The sequence below is a fragment of the Bolinopsis microptera genome, chromosome 5, assembly GCF_026151205.1.
Source record: "Bolinopsis microptera isolate Bmic1 chromosome 5, MBARI_Bmic_1.0, whole genome shotgun sequence".
NCBI classification, from domain to species: Eukaryota; Metazoa; Ctenophora; class Tentaculata; order Lobata; family Bolinopsidae; genus Bolinopsis; species Bolinopsis microptera.
Genome location: NC_087076.1, coordinates 7,677,979 through 7,699,938, shown reverse-complemented (window position 1 = coordinate 7,699,938; position 21,960 = coordinate 7,677,979). Strand labels below are relative to the sequence as shown.

The 21,960-nt window shown below is 38.8% G+C and overlaps 3 protein-coding genes across 18 annotated transcripts in view; all 3 read right to left on the bottom strand.

The window, feature by feature from the left end:
• LOC134815115 (E3 ubiquitin-protein ligase LRSAM1-like) overlaps positions 1 to 2,713 on the bottom strand; it is an 81,028-nt gene extending 78,315 nt beyond the window's left edge. Inside the window, exon 1 of the mRNA XM_063823591.1 lies at positions 2,702 to 2,713. The gene's annotated coding sequence lies outside the window, so the exon portion shown is untranslated. The remainder of the gene's footprint in view (positions 1 to 2,701) is intronic.
• LOC134815116 (sodium/potassium/calcium exchanger 1-like) overlaps positions 1 to 17,561 on the bottom strand; it is a 31,199-nt gene extending 13,638 nt beyond the window's left edge. For 3 of the 16 annotated variants that reach the window (XM_063823596.1, XM_063823595.1, XM_063823599.1), the window contains exons 1-5: positions 16,640 to 17,551; positions 16,199 to 16,370; positions 12,515 to 12,562; positions 10,685 to 10,884; positions 9,605 to 9,679 (exon numbers count right to left, since the gene is read on the bottom strand). In XM_063823596.1, the coding sequence (XP_063679666.1) occupies positions 9,605 to 9,679; positions 10,685 to 10,884; positions 12,515 to 12,562; positions 16,199 to 16,370; positions 16,640 to 16,819 (675 nt within the window). In that variant the 5' untranslated portion in view covers positions 16,820 to 17,551. Of the gene's footprint in view, positions 1 to 1,697; positions 1,860 to 2,279; positions 2,445 to 4,220; positions 4,278 to 4,717; positions 4,745 to 9,604; positions 9,680 to 10,684; positions 10,885 to 12,514; positions 12,563 to 16,198; positions 16,371 to 16,639 lie in introns of all 16 variants that reach the window. The other 13 variants (XM_063823597.1, XM_063823602.1, XM_063823606.1 and 10 more) reach the window with 9 other exon arrangements.
• On the bottom strand, positions 16,910 to 17,507 carry LOC134815405 (sodium/potassium/calcium exchanger 2-like). The gene is made up of 2 exons (XM_063823938.1): positions 17,052 to 17,507; positions 16,910 to 16,915 (listed from the first exon to the last, which is right to left on the bottom strand). Exons 1-2 carry the CDS (start codon positions 17,505 to 17,507, stop codon positions 16,910 to 16,912), a joined length of 462 nt encoding a protein of 153 aa, XP_063680008.1.
• Positions 17,562 to 21,960: the final 4,399 nt, after the last annotated feature.

Below are 21,960 nucleotides of genomic sequence, written 5' to 3'. Positions count from 1 at the left end.
TAAAGAAACAGCGGCAGCCGATAGATCTAGCTGCTCGTTAAACATACTGGTCATCCCAGAACCTAGAGCTAGAGCGATAGAAAATTTACTACGTCCCACTGGTAATTATCACTCTCATACTATTTTAACCCCACAAATAGTGGATCTTCAGTCTTCACCTGAAGTACAGTTCCTGAGCATTTAATTATTATTATTCTTCTATCTTCCGATTTGTTACAGAAAACTGTTTAACAAAACTACGTTTTGTTGACTGAAACTTACATTGAAAGTTCGTCAGAAAATATGGCAGATTCTTACTGACATGCAATATCGAATCGATTGCACTGTGCATATTAATTCATTATTGCATACATATAGAAAGTATATTTAAAGCATATTAATTCCTGGCAACGGCATGCAAAACGGCCCGAGACCTTTTCAGGAATTTAAACAGAAATCATTAAACAGTTGCGGTCATGACAAGCAAGTTGCGGATCTTGATTTAAGAAAGGGTATAAATAGGGATAGATTAAAAATGTGTGAATATTTAATGCATTATAATGCGCTGTTCAAGACGGTCTTTTCCATAAGGAAATTTCCGAAAGAAGCAGAATTCTGTAAAAAATGTGTGAATATATAATGCGGTGTTCAGGATCATGGTTTATTCTATAAGGAAATTTCCGGAAGGAGCAGAATTCTGTAGAATGTGGCCAGATTGTGTGCAGATAACCAATAATGAACACGAATAATAATTGAAAGTAGTAAACATCGTCCAGTCAAACAATTGGTCATTCACAAAGACATATTGTTATTTCTATTGCAATTGACCAGGTACGATCCAGTATTGAGAGTTAGAAATTCAGTTGTATTGCATTGTCAATCTAACAGACAGACAGACAAATTTTCTCATACTCGAGCGGAAGAAAAAGCTTGTCTCCCACTATTCGAGCCTGACAGACCGCCACAGTTACATGAGAGCAGTACGGTGTAGGTGCTCACGTGCCAGGAGCTGCCTGACGTCTCAACTAGAGACGATATTACATTATACGGTCTAAACAATGCCGATCTCATAACCATCCTCATTTAAACCGAGCCAAAGAATTTTGTGTACTTGCAGCCTGATGATTGATATTTTATAAGAACTTGATTAAGGTTCAACTGTAAATTTTCAGGGCTAAAAAAGGAGTGTGATACCATGAAAATTGAAATGCGGTAGTACTACTCAGTCACTCAATGTTCATATTCAATTGAGTAGCCAGGGGTCTTCGGCAAGGTGAGGTTGAAAGGTTGAAGATGATTTTTGATTTGCCATTATCCCTGATAGAGGGAATGGGAACTCGTGTGGTGCTTTTCGTTTTATCAAAATCAACAGTTTGCCGAGTATCAGCTTTTGAAGATTAAAATTAACCCTTGGCCCTAGTTCGAGAAAGCTGCCTCCTCAATTGATATAACATAGATTGTATGAGATGATTTCCTGGTGCAATACATTGCCACAGAAAAAAACACTAATACATATTTTGCATAATATTATGCTGTTAAACTTATACATAAAAAATAACAGAAAGTAAGGACACAACAGAGTACAAGGTCAAGAAAGAATTATTTATTTTGACTTCAGAGTTAAGGAAGACCACATAAATTTTACTCATTGATCTACAAGAACTACGATTTACGGACACTTAATCAACACTGAACATGTTTCATATTTAATACCATACAGGCCTAACAGACATTCCCCGCTTTATCTTCTCGCGCTCCTTCTCGCGGAGATTTTCTTTCTTTATACGAGCTTTAGCAACAGCAGACACCCATCGAGTTTGAATAATCTGGAGATTCTTTTTGTCTTGGTCAGAAGGTTTGCATCGATCAATCATCAAATCCTGGAATACATTTGCATTTTGCAACACGTGAACGCGGATCAAATTCGATAAGGTCAATATTATGATTAATGAATCACTGACGAAGCGTATGTTTTATTGCCCAAGAGCAGTTCTCTGCGTTCCGTGAAGACCTCAATTAATTATAATTCATTCATTGTATAATGAAGATTGCGATGCTGCTAATATATTGGTCACGAAAATAAAACTATGATTAACTTTCGCTAATTGATCCGGTCCTTTAGAGATATTTCTAAAAGAGCTCCGAAAGGATTACATAATTAATCCACCACAGACTTTAAGATCTTCCGTTAACAGAAGAAGCCTTATTCTTAATGTTAACTATTCTCCAACTTTACTATCATGGCTAGTTTGTCATGGACACTTGGTAGGAACTTAACTTTCTCTAAATTTGTAACTCACCGCTGAGAGACTCTTCAATGACTCCTTGTCACTTGATGTCATGCTAATATCATCGCCTTCTTCAACTAGAATTTCTTGAATATTGTGCTGGCACATTTCTCCTCCCGTACACCCATACATACACGCAATACGGGCAAAGCTTTCTCCATCGGTGTTCCTTTTTAACTGTGAAATTCTAAAAATTTAGAAACAGAGTTTTTTGTGATATTTACAAGCCCTGTATAGAGGAAATAGATAAAAGTTGTCCGAGTTCTGTATAGAGGAAGACCTCATGTACACCTGAGTCAGGAATCCAGCTCAATTACGAAAGCTAACACGAGGTCATTTTGACGATTATAGGCCCAATTTTGCATAATTTAGGACGTTAAATTTTACAGGTCTTCCGGTTAACACGAGACCTCGGTTTCCGCAAAACTTCCAACATCAAATTATTTAGTCCTACGACGCTATTGGTTGCAGTAATTGTTGACGCTATACCTATAATTTTATAAGCTTACAGACCTGACACTGAACAGCGAATATTGCTGCAATCTGGAGTATAATAATAGCCACCGCATATTCTAACATCAATACATACTGTAGCAGTATATTATAGCTGTATATTATAACATTATATTATATTTATTATATGCGTAAAAGAAAAGTCCACTGTTCAAGACTAAGTTGGATTATCGGGATATTTTACTGACCACTTGCTCCGCCTCCTGCAAAGAACCGTGTCAGATCCATATCGAATTATCGAAACTCGCAGAACTATTTAACTAACATTTTAGCTGTGTCTGAAACTTCCCCTTATAGCGACTAATTATTTCCTCGCTCCAGGATCCTTTATTCTTTTGTTGAATACTCGAGATCGATTAACATTCAAAATTAATCTCGTACATATTGAATCATCAAAGACATGTCCCTAGACGCTATTATATATTGAGATTGTTTGACAAGTAAAAGAAGGCTCCTGCAGCTACACATTATGTCGTCACGCAATTCACATATCTATGAGAGTATGAGCAATGCCAAGATCTTATAGTTATAACGTGCGTGGGTGACTAATCACAGGCTACCTCGCCGTTCAGATTTTGTGAAACTATTGGTTCAAAGGACGGAGCAGATTGTGTACGACGACTAACAACTTAAAATTAGAACTGCCGAGCAGCAAAGCCATTAATCCGCTTATTTTAACATATTTGAAGCATTTTTCGTATGAAAATATTGTCAAATATTACAATAACAAAAACGCTTTACCAAACCGAGCTGTTGTTGAGTCAAAACACTACATCTCATTTCTCTGGAATTATGCACATTATAAGTGCATACATTTCATCTGGCGCTGATTACAGAATATAACATCATCAGTTGAGAACACAGTCCACAATTTTATAATACAAGATACAAACATCACAACATGATTAACATGTGCTGACAGAGTAAGTTGAGATGACAAGGTTGTGTGTTTGTAGTGTGCATCAGATCATGGTACAAGATGGGCAGACCGTGAGGCCACATTGGGATCACAATATTATGTGCGAATGATACTAACTAGAACTGTAATGATGGTTGTATTTCTGGTGCACGTATTTTCAGTTTCCTGGAAATTCTATGATTAGAATTTTGGTGTTCGAAGTGACGACATCATCCCTTAGTTTTGTTTATAGCTCAATTATCTTTTCGACAGTTAGTTATAATTGGCATTGCATTTATTAGGTTAACAAATGTGCAAGCAACTTTATAAAACTTGACAAAACTCCACCTAATTTGTAATGGCATCTCAGTAAATTACCATGAACTGTCATGGCATGAACATCTGAAGTATTAAGTGAAAGCCCCTGCTTGATCACAGTAAAGCGAAGGATGCAAAGTCGTGATGCAGCAAATTTAATGCTTTGAGGGGATAAATGGTGAAGTAGTCGGGAAAGCTTTAAGTAAAATACTTGAGTGACGTACCGTGTTGGAGTTTGAAATGTCGTGAATGAATGATTGAGGTAGATCGTTCTCACCCTCCTGAAAAATATATGTGATAATACATTGATGAAATGCTTCACAATTTACAAACATTTTCTGCATAATGTAGATTGTAAGGAGCATTTTAAAGGCATAATCTATAAATAAAGATATGAGGATCGGTTGAAAATGAACAGAAGATGGTCAATCGAGCTAATTTGGGTAATTAGCTTTGGATTGTCTGGCCCGGAAGAATGGAGGTGGTTAACTGTTCCACTAACGTCGAAAGTAGACGGTCATCAGGAGCAGATCAAATTAATATATTATCATAATTTTAATATTTAGTCAAACCACTTGAAAACCACGGGATCTCATGCAATTTACAATCCAACAGTACATTTGGCGCAAATTATATAGCAGGTTTTTAAAATAGCTAGGTCACTCTAGAATCACTTGCACATTTTACTGTAACACGTCTAAAATGTTCGAAGCGCGCCTACCTGTGTATCTATCATCAGGTCACCATTCTGTAAAAGAAAAGTTCTAAATGCATGATCTCAACGTTGTGATGGGATACATATTGGGACACTGTACTTGCTGAGAATACCAGCATGCATGTTAAACATGTCCATTGTTCGTTGTTCGTTCGTGATGTGAACAATTAGTCCATTGTCATTGAATAAGATGAGATTATGTTGTTGTTTAAAGAACTTTAAGAATAGTTGCCGAGCTACAGCTTCAACTGAATTTGAGGTCACAAGCTATACAAACTTTCATAGTTCATCGAACATAGCCACATAAAATAGTATAACTGAATAACTGAATAACACTATGACGCTAAACACGCGTATGTCCGTCTATGTCCGCCTATGTCCTGTCCTTTTTGGATTCTATGAGACAACGGACGTGTTTTTTGGGACATTGGCGGACACGGACGGACATTGGCGGACTCGGACGGACATTGGCGGACTCGGACGGACATTGGCGGACTCGGACGGACATTGGCGGACCCGGACGGACATTGGCGGACTTGGATGGACATTGGTGGACATTAGCGGACATTGGTGGACATAAGCGGACAAACATTTTGAGGACTGAAGGGTACTGAGAGTACTGAAGAGTACTGAGGAGGATGGCTGAGAAGGATGGCTGAGGAGGATGGCTGAGGAGGATGACTGAGGAGGATGACTGAGGAGCATGACTGAGAGGGAGGTGAAGGATCAGGAAGACCCAGGAGGAGGAAGACCCAGAAGGAGGACCTAGGAGGAGGAGGAGGAGAACTGAGGAGGATGACTGAAGAGGAGGAGGACTCAGGAGGAGGACTTTGGAGGACTGAGAAGGAGGAGGACTGAGGAGGATGGCTGAGGAGGATGGCTGAGGAGGATGACTGAGAGGGAGGAGGAGGAGGAAGAGGAGGAAGAGGACTGAGGAGGAGGAGGAGAAGGACTGAGGAGGAGAACGAGGACCCAGGAGGAGGAGGACCCAGGAGGAGGAGGACCCAGGAGGAGGAGGAGGACTGGGGAGGAGGAGAACTGTTGAGGACTGATGAGGATTGAGGAGGACTGAGGACGAGGAGGAGGAGTAGGAGGAGGACTGAGGAGGGTAGGAGGAAGAGGACTGGGGAGGATCAGGAAGACCCAGGAGGACCCAGGAGGAGGAGGAGGAGGAGGACCCAGGAGGAGGAGGAGGACTGAGGAGGACTGAGGAGGAGGACTGACGATGACTGAGAAGGAGGAGGACTGAGGAGTACTGAGGAGGATGGCTGGGGAGGATGGCTGAGGAGGATGACTGAGGAGGATGACTGAGAGGGAGGAGGAGGAGGACTCAGGAGGAGGACTCAGAAGGAAGAGGAGGAGGACTCAGGAGGAGGACTCAGGAGGAGGACTTAGGAGAAATGAGAAGGAGGACTGAGGAGAATTGAGGAGGAGGAGGAGGAGGAGGACTGAATAGGAGGAGGAGAAGGAGGGGGACTGGGAGAGGACTGGGGAGGAGGAGGACTGATGAGAAGGATGAGGAGGAGGACCCAGGAGGAGGAGGACTGAGGACCAAGGAGGAAGAGGAGGAGGATGAAGAGGAGGAGGAGGACCCAGGAGGAGGAGGACTGAGGAGGAGGACTGAGGAGGACTGAGGAGGATGGCTGAGGAGGATGACTGAAAGGGAAGAGGAGGAGGAGGAGGAGGAGGACTCAGGAGGGAGGAGGACTCAGGAGGACTGAATAGGAGGAGGAGGAGGGGGACTGGGGGAGGACTGAGGAGGAGGATGGAGGACTGAGAAGGAGGAGGAGGAGGAGGAGGACTGAATAGGAGGAGGAGGAGGAGGAGGAGGACTGAATAGGAGGAGGAGGAGGGGGACTGGGGGAGGACTGAGGAGGAGGATGGAGGACTGAGGAGGAGGATGAGGAGGAGGACTGAGGAGAACTGAGGACTGAGGAGGAAGAGGAGGAGGATGAAGAGGAGGAGGAGGACCCAGTAGGAGGACCCAGGAGGAGGACTCAGGAGGAGGATGAGGACTGGGGAGGAGAAGGAGGAGGACTGAGGAGGGGAGGAGGAAGAGGACTGAGGAAGATCAGGAAGACCCAGGGGGAGGAGGAGGAAGAGTAGGAGGAGGAAGCATCTAAATGTTATTTCCATTTTTGTCCGTTTTTGTCCGTTTTTGTCCATTTTTGTCCGTTTTTGTCCGCTCTATTTTTTGTCCGTTTTGAAAATATAGGGTACCGAACGGACAAAAAACATGATCCCCCTATAACAGCAAAAATTGAACATTTTATTTAGCAATTTAGGTGTCCATTAATGTCCGTCCTATGTCCGTCTATGTCCGCCTATGTCCGCCTATGTCCGCCTATGTCCGTCTATGTCCGCCTATGTCCGCCTATGTCCTGTCCTTTTTGGATTCTATGAGACAAGCGGACATAGACGGACGTGACACCCCCCCCCCCCCCCCCCCCCCCCCCCCCCCCCCCCCCCCCTTTAAAGGTAGATCTGATGGGCATAACTAGCTAGAGTATATTTTCTCCAGGCGCCTAGCCTACGAACAACTCCGATAGTAATGGCAGAAATAAATTTTAAAAGTTTGTTGTGCCCATGACCCATCAGATCTACAACTCTTTGGGGTGGTTCCTGGAGCTGTGGACAACACATTCCTATTTCCTGCACAGAAATGCTTGTGGCAAACTAATTCCCAGAAAATATTCATAAGGCCCTAACTACAGTGTACGTCTAGTACGAGCTCTTATATGTAAGTAAATAGTTATATATGGGGCCCAGTGAGTTCAAGACTCAAGAGGCCGTGTTGTAAAGATTGTGTTACACAAAATCGTATTTCTTTCTATTTATTCCAGCCCAGCTTACCCGTTAATCTCGTTAGAGCAATGTATATTGAGTTATACCGACGCTCAAATGTTTGCAAACACGCCCCGATCTACGACCAAAAGCGTACGTACTTGGATATAGATCTCACATGTAATGTGCAAAGCGTTTATAAATTTGATCTCTATCCACTGTATAAAGCAATGTACAGCTTGCATCGACCAACGTGCTGCCTTGTTTTTGATCCTACGTCAGCTAATGAGGCCTAATAAGTTATGAGTCGACGCGATAATATGTAGCGATTATAAAAGGTATGGTATAATGGTGATCAGGGAAGGCGTGTGTAGGTCGTATGCAGCACGCGCCTCGCAATTAGTTTGTCTAAATATCTGCCAGATAACGCATACTCGCAATTAGATATTATACTGACCATCGAACTACGAGGGTTTTATTCACGTTAAGAACACGGTTTTAGCGCTAATCTCACACGAATTATCTTATGCGGATTAATTATAAAAGAATCGTGAGTAATCCAGTGCTATGATTATAATTGGTAACACTAATTACAGTGACAAAATCACCCAATATAAATGGGATACGTATACAGAGGAGAACTTATCTAATAAAACGTGTAAAGCAGCACTCGTAATGGCATGGATATAACAATCAAACTAAGCTGAGTCATAAGAGTTTCTTAATTTTTGTTGATTGGCCCCAGATGTCATAAAGGAAATTTGACGAGTGCACGTGCGGTGACAATCAATATTCAGTCCATAGATCGAGAAACGTCTATATTTTAAGCGTCCGAAGGACGGGCTCTCTGATAGTTGATGTAACGTGCGTCGATATAGAGAAAGTCCAATGAAGGAAACTTAAAAACCAAGACAGCAGTTTCAAGATTTTTCATGCAGATTTCTATTGTGATAGTGGCAACCGGGACCTTAACATCAATCAAATAACTTGTAGTACTTATACTTCGAAGCCAGACTAAAATCGCAGCGGAGGATTTTAGAAGCCATGGATGTAAATTATAATAGCTTAATAGGAGAAGTTATACAATGTACACTATAGTCATGTTTTGATACAGTTGCTAGATAACATATTCAAGTATAACTAGACTGTTGTTAGGCATATTAACAACTTAATTCAAGTTATTTTACTATACCATATCAATGTGCATATTTTGATACATTGTAATGTACATTTGTTTCCTTTTTTAAGGGATAAAAAAGGTAAAAATTGCAGTGAACAGTTGGCGAAGGCGTTTACAGGCAGAGGCCAGGATATGAACTTTACAAATCTAGATGCGTTTCTATTTCATAAGATATCGCAGTTTAAAATTTACTTTATTGGGTTGACTGAAATTAAAAGGACACGACACTTAAACTAAGTTACGAAAGCAGTCAACCAGCTTGGTTCAGACAGTCTCCAAGAATATACTGAGACTTCAACGAAGTGACAGGCAGCTTTAAAAAATCGAAGCGAACGATTATAATATACTAGGCTTCGTTGGAAACTGAACTCTGACGTGGATTCTAACTGTGTCCGTAGTGCTTTCTGGCTTAGTTAAGCAGAGGAATAGTTGCAAGTGAAAATATATAATTATCGATAATTTGGGCGACTAGATAATACTACATATGAATGTATCTTGAAATAATGTAATATATAATGTTATATCATTTGTTATGAACGGAGGAGGCAACACTTATCTAAAATTGTGTTAATTATTATAAATATAATATACAACATATATTACATACATGTGTATAGTAGTATACACGTGAAATATGTATACATAGTTTAATATATTGGAAATGCTGAAGCAGCAACAACGAAATTTAGATCAACTGCCTTGCATTATTGAGCTTCTCACAAGAATTTATCACAGACATATCACGAACACGAAATTGATTTGTTGATTAACATGACAGAATTTTATGATTCATTATCTAGACGGATAATTATATTCATTCCAATCATCCCTCTAAGATCCGCCTTAGAGCCTTAACAGTGGGAATGTACCAGAAATCTCACAGATGAAAAAAAATAATCAACGGAATATTTATCAGCGCTCAAACTTACGACGATCGGAACATATTTCTTATTGTTTGAAATTGTTCCGTTCCCAGTTTCTGTTTCCTGTTCTGTACCTTCTTCCTATAATATTTGATAAAAGATTGGAAGGCTTCGGAAAAAGAAAGCTTACCAAAAGTGATAAGTACTTGCATTCTAAATTCTTTTAAAAATGTAAGTGTGTCAGCCTTGCGTCAGTCAGTCTGTCGTACTTTTGTCATAATTTGTTAAATTGTGCTTGCACGGGTTTTATCAGGAATACAAAGAGGCGCTATGTTCTAATTTAGTGCAATTCGCCCAAAAGCTTTCATGATAATATGAAAAACGACAAAGACAAGTGTATGGCAGTCTGTATCATGCATAATGCATATTGTCTATTTGTAATTGTATATTGTTCGGGCTTCACCGGATATACTTCAGTCAGGAATAATGCATGCAGGATTTACTCTATTAATTACTTGATGACTTGCTCTAGCTTACTGAGTTAGAACAGAGAAGTCTTTCTTATCGATGCAGATGATATTATGTTTGTGCTTATATTATGTTCACATTTATTTGTGATTTTCGGTGTTGATTTAACAAAAAGTCGAATAGATTTTGCTAAGATGGAAAAAAATAAATAAAGTGCCGTGGGAAACCTAATGGCTATTGCATTATCCGGTCATTAGTTTTCATTAAAGACTAGTATTTTTTAATGAGCGGAAAATTAAAGAAAAAGTCATCATATCTATATCCATCATGGCTGCATGATCAAGTACTAAAGTCAAATACAAACGAATGCTTGTTTTCATATTATAACATCTGGGCTCAGTAGTTATTCAGATGATTTTTGACAGACCAGGGAAAGATGAAAGGAATCCATCATTTTACATAAATTTCTAAGACTTTGAGAGTAATATCAACAAAACTAAAATGATAAAATTTCGACAGACAGCCTTACGCTTGGCATCGACAAAGTTACGATTACAAGGAAATCAAGATGACCAATATTATATTTTATTTATTATCATCAATTTAAAGTTGTTATGAAAACTTACCCTAAGGCAATAATGCTGAATCTCAGCGAAAAATATAAAAGGCTGAACTTACCACGAGGGTATTAAGATTGTTTCCGCTCAAGCCGCTGGATGTGTGGTTAACCGGAGGCAAGTTGATGAAGAGAGCAGAACGTGAGAACCTGTGCTCTCTTAGGGTTGCCAAGGAAGCGCGTGAAAACGATCGGTTGGATCTTGGGGTTGGCTTTATCTTTTGAAGCCTCTGAAGTTCCCCGACACGATCATTGAATGTGGCTGAAATCATATAAAATCATTTTATCTCGTTTTCATTGAACATTTTTTTTCATCGTTTCTAATGATTCACTTGTTCACAGTCACGCTAATAGACAAACTTGGCACATGCACATGGATAGAATTATGGACAAAATTAAGCTATAACAGGGCTTTTACAAGTACCCACTACCCATATATACAAACATTTATAGTGATTACTTTTGTTACAATCGAATGTCACTGCAAAATTCCAATAACCGCTGATATTGATAATTGAATAACATTAGATGCAAATGCATGTACATGCCATGCAAATATTATGTTATGAGTCATGCAAATGAATTGTCATAGATGCAATTAAATGCGATAGATACATACATATTGTACTTCAAGCTGTTGAGCTAACGGTTCAATAACACAATTTTTGAGTACATTCTGCAAAATATCTACTGTCATAGTTTTGTTAAGTAAAATTTTAATTTTGCCCTGAATCGTTCATACTCCATATGCTATCAAGACATGAGACAATATTGCTCACCAAGAGTTTCTCCTTTCTCACGTGCATCTCAACAGCCACGGAGCTAATTTCAACTGAGTTTTCATGCAGTTCTTATTTCAATTTTCAATTACTATTAACGATCACTGATCAGTTGCAATTTGCCAGGTGAGAAGAGTTTAATTCTTCGACAGCTACGGAAGTTATGATAAATTGTAGACTGACTGAATTCTGGAGAATTGTTCAATTTTAACAGTTGTTGGAAATTTCGGGCTTAACTGTTTGAAAGCACATGATACTTGTACTCCGTGCTAAGGGAACCATGCTAGTCTTTGAAAATGTCTAACATGGCTACCACTGGCTGGTTGACGGGAAAAGCGTTGCTGGATGTATTCTTGTATTCAGTGGATGAGACTGTTTTTAAAATCGTGTCATACTTTCATTTCCGACCTTTCAACAACACTTTACTTAAAATATGTGAGTGCCGAGTGATCGTTGGTCATGACATGATGAAAGTTAATGAAAAATTGCTGCACCGCAATAAAGCAAATCCAAGAAGTTTTACAAACTTGAGTGCTTTTTATAACTAAAGTAACCTATCAACTTACTAGCACGCCAATGAAGCCTTTGCATTTGTCAAAACACCTTTGGCACTATCAAAGGCTATTAGAGTCTCACATTGAGACAATTTTTAGAATTTTTGGGATATCCCCTAATCCCAGAGATAAGGGTTTTAACAAAATTTGAGGCGCATTCACTTTGACTTTCAAGATAGTGCTTCATTAACACTGTATTAAGTCTCAGTAGGTTGGCTACGTGGCTGCTTTTCTCACTCTCACACCCTCATTTAACATGTTCAAACGTTGCTTGGGGATGCTACAGACCTCGCAAAGATATGCATCGTAATTGCAATACATGTCCAAAAGTCTTACCTGGGGTATTCTATGGCATCTTCTATTCGATTTCAGATAACTAAAAAGTGCTGAAATCTTCGAACAAGGACACAGTGGATCTCTACGTCAATGACAAATCATAGCAACGAATATCCCAGGCAAGAAACAAATGAGGTAGGTATAAATCTATACCAAATGTTATTCATTATCGGATCTCAAATTTGCAAAGATTTTTTTATCAAGTGTCGTGTCATAGGATTACCTTGGTCATCGGTCATATCTCTAGACTGGCCTTGTCTGGAGTCGTCAACTGAGTAATAATCATCATGTGGAGAGGTTTAGAAAGTGAAAATAATAAATTAAATATGTTGAGAATTTCACCAGGAAAAACTCGTGCATTCTTGGATATCAACAGTTACTAGAAACCTCGTCATTTAAAACTATTCTCATGTAGCTAAAAGCTATCCAATCATATTTCATTATAATAACTGTACAGGTATCGAGAGAATTCGAAAATAGACAGCTGAAAAGTGGAATGTATAAATACAAATTCTGTAAAGTCTCAAATTCAAGATGCAAATATCCCGGAGAGTGACTGAAGCGTCAAAAGATAAAATGTGCTATTTACAAAGGCTCTGAAACCCATTTTTTAGTAGGCAAAACCATGTCATGTGGCTATCAAGAACCTGGAAATTCTAATGAATCTCATTAAATCAGGAAGCCTTAATGTTAAGGCCAGAGGGGGGGGGGGGTAAGGGGTCAAAAAATTCTACCAAAATATTATTTTCTAAATCGATTTAATTTTTGATGACAAAAACATTGCTGCTATTCACATATTTGTAGCTGATTAACTTTATTTTATGATTGAGGTTAACCGATTTTCACAAAATTGACTATACAACATTGAGGTTAATAAAATTGAGGTTCATATTTTATTACACGCCATAATTTTTTGTTATTTCGGTCAGCAAATGTAAACTCTAAATTTTAGGTTCATAATTATCAGAAAAAGTAATATCCAAACGTGATTAAATGAGGTTAACCTCTTCTTTTAGATATAGCGAGAATAGATCAAATGATAGAGTTATTATTTTCATGGTAAGTTTACGGTATACAAATTTCTAAATAGATGACGTGTTGATTGACTTTACTTTTATCTTGAGAAAATGAAAAAAATGAGGTTAACCATCACATTTTGGTACCGTAGGGAATATACATACGATTCTTACTTATGTAATGTACCACAATATCGAAGTGAGGTATCTATTGGTATCACAATGCCTACAACTATAATCACGTGACAAAGGTGATTTGAACTGACCATATTTTAGTAGAAGATTTTACCCGTAAATGGCTAAAAAATGAGGTTAACCTCTCATTTTTTGAATATCTGACCAGTTAATTACATGTTAACCTCAAAACCTTAATCGTTATACTGTGCAAATGTTTTACTACATATATAATAACATATTGATAAACCAATCCCAGTGTTATATGGTCTAAAGCGAGGTTAACAACCAAATTTTAAGCAGTTAGTGTTTACAGGAAGTCTTGGTTAACCTCATTTTTTACAATACACGGACATTAACTACTGAAAGTGGCTAAAATCATTTAGGGGACGGCCAGGTCTAATCAAGCAAACGTTATTAAGTGTATAAAAAGTCCTAACTAACGAACTGTGATACATTCCAGTGAATATTCAAAATTTTGAAAACACTAAATTGCATCTATCTCAAAACACATTTTTTGACCTTTCGATTCCTTAGTTGAGAAAACTGGCCACTCCCTGATCTTGAGGTTTGGTACAGTGGTTCCTTAGACAATTGTCCTCATTTATTATGTGAGCGATTTTTTAAATTTGACTCGGTTCTCGAATTATGAGGTTAACCAGCTAAATTTTCCGAATTTTTGACATGGTTAACCTCATAATTCGAGAACCGAGTCAAATAAAAAAAATCGCTCACATAATAAATGAGGATAATTGTCTAAGGAACCACTGTACCAAACCTCAAGATCAGGGAGTGGCCGGTTTTCTCAACTAAGGAATCGAAAGGTCAAAAAAGTTACAGCCGTTTAAAGATCCAGTTTAACATGTAATTACAGGTAAACCTCAAAATTTAGCGCGCGATATCTCAGGAACGCAAGGTCAGATTTTGATCCGGTTTTTTTCTTCTTCTTCGTCTCCAGCAGCTATTATCAAATATGTGAAAACTAGAAAAGTGCCATTTACCCCCCCCTCTGGCCTTAATTGATAAGTGTATCAATTCTGCACTAGGCATATTGTACTACATACATTATTTAGCGAAGATATCATAATTTCTACTGCAAATTATTCTGCCTTATTTCACCAGAGATTTCGATTCCATCATCCATGATCAAAAGGTCTGTAAGAGACACAGTTCTATGGCTGTCCTCATCAATCTCATAGCGTACTAATCTATTCTGAATTGTCTAAAATCATACAATTATGGCCTGGTCCAGTTTATTGCAAGCCTACTGATTACTGAAGAGCAAATTGGAAGAAATCTTAAATTTGGATTGGCTGGTTAAATTTCTCCAAGAAAGGTCCTTAAATCTATGATGTAATACATCTGAGATTGTTGAGAGCATTTTAAAGTTGCATGTATTATAAAGAATATAAGCAGACTTTAATGCGTCAGCACCCTAGCAGCGAGGGAAGGAAGCGTCTACATTTGCAGGCTATTATAAAGGCGGTACTCTGTCGTCGGTGATTAAGCTAATACATGTCGTAAATTAACAGCTACAAAGCCATACCTTCTGCATTGCATGACGTCAAGTTGTTCAAGTGTCAAGGTACATTCACGGTGATCGCATAAATACACCGTCAAAGTCGTTTTCATTGTAAAGGATTATACTATAATGAAGCTTTTGGTTTATCTAATTGTAGGAGTGCAGTGTTTTACATGTAGTAGTAATATGTCAAATTAATCTTTTCAACTCTATTTGGGTCAAATTGTCTAAATTTGACAAAGAAAAACGCATCGCCATAATATCATATGCATTATGCACGCATACCTGTGCCAGTCAGAAGATCAATAAATCACACTTTCGTGGCACTCATAAACAGTTCACGAATCTCTATATTTGGCAGCAGTCTGGTATAATGGCTCCATAGTGTTGTGTAGTTCGATGTCTTTATTTAGACGCCATGGTTATGGCGGCCTAGATTTAGACAACAATCTGCGGTACTTAGCTACACGTCACCTGAAATATGACGATGCAAGCCCCATAGGGCCCGGGTCAAGGCATAATCAGGTAAATGTTATATCACTTGTGTAGCAGGTGATAGTGATGGTCGGTCAAATTTCAGGGTTCTAGATCCAAGCCCGGTTGGTGGGCTGTGGCACATGTGCTCAAAACTCAATTAGTTGTGAGGGTAAGAATCTCTGTGAATGTTGGACATGTCACTATAACACTTTGAATCACGAAACCCTAAGCTATGTCGGCTCTTAACTGAGCATTGTACAGACTGGACAAAAAAAAACGTTTTAACTGCGCAGGGAGGTGCCGACCACCTCTAAAAAGTTAGCCTGTCTGGTCTGCCTAGCATGACCAGCTACCATTGCATGGTACAGTCATAGTGCGCACAAGGTTTGTTTTGGTAGTACCAGCTAGGTGTTATATATACAGTGAAGCGAGAGCTAGTTCAGCGCAAACACAAATTAGCAGAGAGCAGATCTTATGCCAGCTTATTTCATGATTATACAGTGTGAGTGTGTGCGCTAATCATAACACTGTAGAGTATAGGGCTTGAATGCGGAAGGTTATGAGTACGAGGTTCACCAAGAATGGCAACTCTGTGAACTTACTATAAATGTTAAGTTTTTTAAAGCTTGTGTAACAGCAGGTGTGTATTTACAACAGGTGTAACAAAAAATGTGCTGGAAGGATAATCAAGTAATTACGACTAAGATCGATGTCTAACCGTTTCCAACTGGGTCTAACGTGTTAGCGCACAGAGCTAGTGTAGGAAACTGGGTAACTTTGCTGTTCAGGCATTCTGGATTGGTGCATGGAATGAGGACCGCCGCATCGTCCTTTCCGTTCTCCCTCAAGGATTCAGTATCGCCATTTTTATCAACCGATTCGTAGGATGCCTGCAATGTGAACAGGTGTTTACACTGAAATACCCAATCATATATCACAGCAATGTTTTACTGGCATCAGGTAACATCGCCAAGTCCCAAGGGACAAACGTGATTTATAAATTGCAATAGGATTTACGCTTGTTTACAAAATTCGAAGCGAGTGAATTCATTCTGCGATGATCTCAAATCATAATTTGAATCGACAGAATTAATTCGTTTTCAAAGAAAAGCACCTAGTTAGATAAATCACTTGCACTCAAAGTATATCTGGTACCAACCTGTTGAACCGCTTGGCAGTTGCATGATTTTCCTCCATTGCTCTTCTCATTGAATATCGTCTTCAGGGAATGGTCAATGTTTCCATCATTCGGCTGTTCGTTTTTCGTTTCATGATGAACACAAGGCAGTTTTGCGATCTGGGCACTGACAAACTTTTCCATGGGTTCATTGATTTTCATGAAAAGGCAGTAGCATATGTACCAACCTGAATAGGACAACGGCTTCGTACCAAAAGATATTTTGATCGAGGAAAGAAACAATGAGAATTCCTAGGCCTATGGAGTAGAAAGTTACGTCTCTGAATAGGGGCCACCAGGTAAGGGTCAAAAGTTCCTTGCTGAAAACTGCACACATTCCGATCACAAAGAGAACATTAAACACAGCAGATCCTATGATCGTTCCAACACCAACTTGTGATTCGGATATGAAAACACCGATGACAGAGGTGAAGAACTCCGGGGCGCTGCCACCAGCTGCCATAAAGGTTGCACCGGCGACATCGTCACTGATATCGGTAACCTCTATGATGACTTCCAAGGCGGGTACAAAGAACTCATCACAGATCAACGCCAGAGCTGTAAACATGTAGAGCATACCCATGACATGAAAAATAACTGCACCATCCCCTATTTGGCATTCGGTGAATAGGTCCTTTGGGTAGAAGGCAACTTCATTATAGAAGCAATTGCAGCTTCCATTTACGTCGGTAGGGATACCATCTGAAGTCTTCTTTTTACAATAATTACCGGCTTCAGGGGCCTCAGCAGCTTCATCAGCCTTAGCGGCTTCAGTAGCTTCAGCGGCTTCACAGTCACACACAGTTACCAAAAGCAGTCCAACCAAAGCTCCAAACAGAACACCCTTCATTCTTATGTGGCCTTTCCGCTCCCTTACATGCCCTACAAATATTTTTGGTAAATATTACGCAATTATGAATTGGAACTAAGTATGTATATCTTGAGCTAATAATAATAATCGACAATAATATATAGAACATATAAATTTTCAGAACGTATAATTATATGCTAACAATAAAAATTATTATACAATACAGGCAGTAGCTGCATAAATTTACTGAAGCATAATTAACATAACTGTTCGTTTTATACAAGGTGATGGTAATTGAATCTCCAGTTATGTGTACTCAATCAAAGTAGCGTGGCCTGGAATGATCTAATATATAATAATTGAATGTTATGATACATTAAACACTCTTCGATGACAAATGAATGTTTATCAAAGATGATAGATCTCACTCTACTTCATCAAAGGACTTCATGAATCCGTACCACAGAAATGATGAACGAGACATACAAATTAAAAGTTAAACTAAAGGTCAAAAACATAATAATATGAAAGTTGTAGAAAAGTGGAGAGATTCTATGAGAAGTTCTTAAATCTTAAAAAGAAATGAAAAACGTGTTATATACTGACCATTATAAAACATTTATGTAACATATTAAAATAAAATAAATAACTTAGCATAAATTAATAACATAAGCTAATAACTGTCCACACCCTGGCTCCATAACATGAAGAATTTGTTTCACTTCTAGATGAAAAGTTCGAATAAATAACTTAACTTGTTGATAACTATGTTACCAACAAGTTGAGTTATAATTTTAAAAGTGCAATGTTCTAGAATGGACCTAGTATTATAGGAAAGTACGTAAAAGGGTACGTCAAATGACACCAATGTCATTGTCAGTTCAAAATGCTGACATCTGATTACTGCAAGTTAGCAGAATCACTCAAGGCAGCAAGACTTCCTGAAACGATTGATCAACGTACGGCGGACCTGTTTAAAGCAGACAGACAGATCTAAATTGGTATAAAATTCTTTGTTCAAGATTGACGCGTTACTTTGCCCAATTAACATCATTATAAAGCAATTTCTAATGATAAATGTGCAGGACAGCTAAAACGTAACAGCTTAATACGAGCCAAAGGTAGACTCTCGCGGTTTTAATACTAATTGCACACATGATGACGTAAAACCAAGATTCAACATATTTCAACAACCCATTAAAGACGATGAACGACGAGGAACATTCCCGCATAGGATTTGAACTACACGATAACACAATACTTTAAACACACTGCCCTGACTACGACTGATAATAACGGCGAGAATCAAGAATGTTAAAGCACGAAACCTTTCGGCTCGCTGTAGAACAAGTAAAGAAGTGAGCAATATTGAATACCCGACGAGGGTTAACTGTGATAAAGGTTAAATGGTGGTGTTTGAAATCGATGCTGTAACAGCAGATCGCTATGCGTAACTCTCGAATCATACAATCTGTTGTACTATATAACTGTAATGAGGACGAACTGTAACGGTGAATCTGTTTAATATGTTGTAGCCGAGACAGGGAATGCATTGGTATGATGTTTAACATTCGCTAATTTAATTCTACAAAAAATACTGCCCTCGTGAAATTTGACGCAACATTGTCTCCTCAATGCTTTGCCTTACTTAGGTAAGTGATAAACCAATGGCTCTTGTGTCTCTAAGAGAATCAATATGATACATTTTGCAAACATATTGCATGTTTTATACATACAATAACTATAACTTATAAGTCAATTATGCCGTGGCGTCGTTATCTTTTTGGGTAGGCTAGCGAGGTGGACAATAAATCGGGGAAAAAAAATTTATTTTCCAACTATCAAATCCTTCATAATATCAACTTTAACTACTTGGGTCTTAAAATACAGTCGAAGTTTACTCATAATATAAAGTGCGGTGCTTTAGCAAAATTACAGGAATCACAATACTGGTCGGTTATGAATTGGCATAATAAAGGTGTGAACATTGCACGGGTTCAAAAGTATTTTCACTATAATTGATCACAGATGGAAGCTAAAAAATTCTACAGTCCAGTCATTAGCGTTTGATCGTTTAATCTTCAAAATAGTCAAGGCAAACACAGGCAGGTATTTTGGTCTGAGGCTGTTGCCACACCTTTGGAGCAGCTCAAACCAACACATTGATTAGTTTAAAAAGCCGGATGCAACCTTGCAAAACGAAAGCTAACCTAGGATAGTGCGTGCGCATGCTCCATCATCAACATAATCTAGCCTGAATACCGGAATGTGCGGATAGCACCTGCGGTTTCAACACAAAATGTCACGTGGAACTTGTGACAGCTCTGTGTAACGGGAACTTTAGAACACGAGGTGAAATTGCAGTAACAATTGTGCGCTAACGGGACAACTATGTGGACACCTCAAATAACAGTCGCGGTAAGGGTTCTCCACAATAGTAACGATGTTTTTTGTTATCGAGCACTCGCATAATTCAGTAGAGACTATGTACATATATCATATATAGGGCGCAACTTTAATTTTGTGTCAATGGAAATGGGTCATATTACCACCTTCTTGAACTCTGACAATAAAATGAGTTCCCTCAGTTATTTGTTTAACATGGCCGGGCTGGAGCTATTTTGTAAAACTAAATGTGTTTTTCTATTGTCACAGTGTAACTTTATGTTTAACAAATGTCCCTGAACTTATCAACAGGCCGTGCAACTGCAACAGGCTGAAAACTTTATGTTGCACAAAATGTCCAGAAATCACATATCTAGGTACTGCCATATGCGTGTAGGTACATAGTTGAGAACTTCTGAACTGAAATGTAAACATTCAACATAGCATGTCGGTGATAGGGCAACTACAAAATTACAAAATTTGTTGGTTGTCGCCTGGAGCACCGGTATTCACACAAGCAAAGAAGCAAGCCCAAGAAAATCTGCTGAAATTTTTCTAGCTAGTTCTGAGAAGTTCGCAAAACGATTTTACTAGATTAAATAACGTTGCAAGCAATTACTTGTACGCTCGGGATAAGAATGATAACCTGGGTGTTGACATAAGACATGACACGTTACAATTACAAGTAATAACTGACGACGGTGTCTCCTTCCTTCACCCAATTAAGGCATTGCGGTTGTACAACTCCACAAATCCTGAAGATCCAAGAGCGATGTCTAGTTCTACCAAGTAAGCAAAGTCGCATGAATATTGAATAGGTATTTAAAATATAAGTATCAAGTTCACGCAAACAGCCAGCCATGACACAGCAACACACAGTGCACGTACACAGACCATATAAAGTATAAAACAGTGATGCACTGGCCACAGACACTGTTCATACCGCACTAACTATCACCGCACTATATAATACGATAAAACAATGGATCATTATTATATGATACTCGGACGAGATCCGAAACATATTACATGTACATTTCAGTTGAATGTACGTACGTACCGGTAGTCAAGTGATTGATGAGGACGGTGACCGTAATAAACAATATGACTCATCTGGACACTTCAAAGAGAGGTAGAAGAAGGAGAGTGAGCTGAGAGCGGTAATGAAATGAACAGTACTGTCAGTTTTAGGTCAATGGCAGGTATTCCCAACAACGTGACGCTATATAACTGTGACAATTGACAAGCTGTCACACCTTGCAACCTTATATGCTGATCTACAAGAAACAATCGCGATCGATCGAGAGCCGATATAAAGTGGATATATAACACCCGATGACAACCTTTCTTGTCTAGATTGATGCCTTGGTGGGGAGGATATGCGAGTGTTCTGATATAGTGAGAGGACGCATGTCTGCGGGTTGTATGACCATGACATGAACGTTGATACGTAACTCAAGCTTAACGTAGCTCATCTCACGTCATACATAAAATACAATATTATGGTAATTATACTTTGTCGTATTATAAAATGTCACCAAAATTATCACTAATTATGTTACACTGGCACTTGACAGCCCAATCAATTTAAATTCGAACGTCATCCATAAATGTCAGGATTGTTCTACAGAATCTACAGACCAACTAAACTATAAGCCCTTAATTTTAGTTCAGTACGTAACATCTCGTTAAACTTAATTACACGAAATTATCAAACCAAACTAGGCAACGAAACCGAACCCAAGTCCACAGTCGACAGTAAATTTGACCGGAAATAAAAGTAATTGCTATGATTAAGCGGATTGAAACCAATGATAAGAAAATGAGCGATGCACGTGAGGTACATTATAAAGAATGGCCTCCTGCCACTGGACACAGGATGGCTAGCCGTGACACTACGTCAAACTATATACAATTTGGAAATTGAGCATCCGAATTAAACGAATAACAAAATCAGGACAATTAAGAGCAGTTGACAAGATGAGTCGTCTTAATAATAAATCGTAATTACTGAGCAGGGCTATTGTTCGGACATAGCCCGAAGCTATAGTAAAAATGCCCAGAAGCTGCCCCAAAACAATTCTTAGTGGTTGCCATGGACATCAAC

Coding starts and splice junctions, on each gene's coding strand:
- LOC134815405 (XM_063823938.1), bottom strand. CDS start 17,507: ATGAAGGGTGTTCTGTTTGGAGCTTTGGTTGGACTGCTTTTGGTAACT.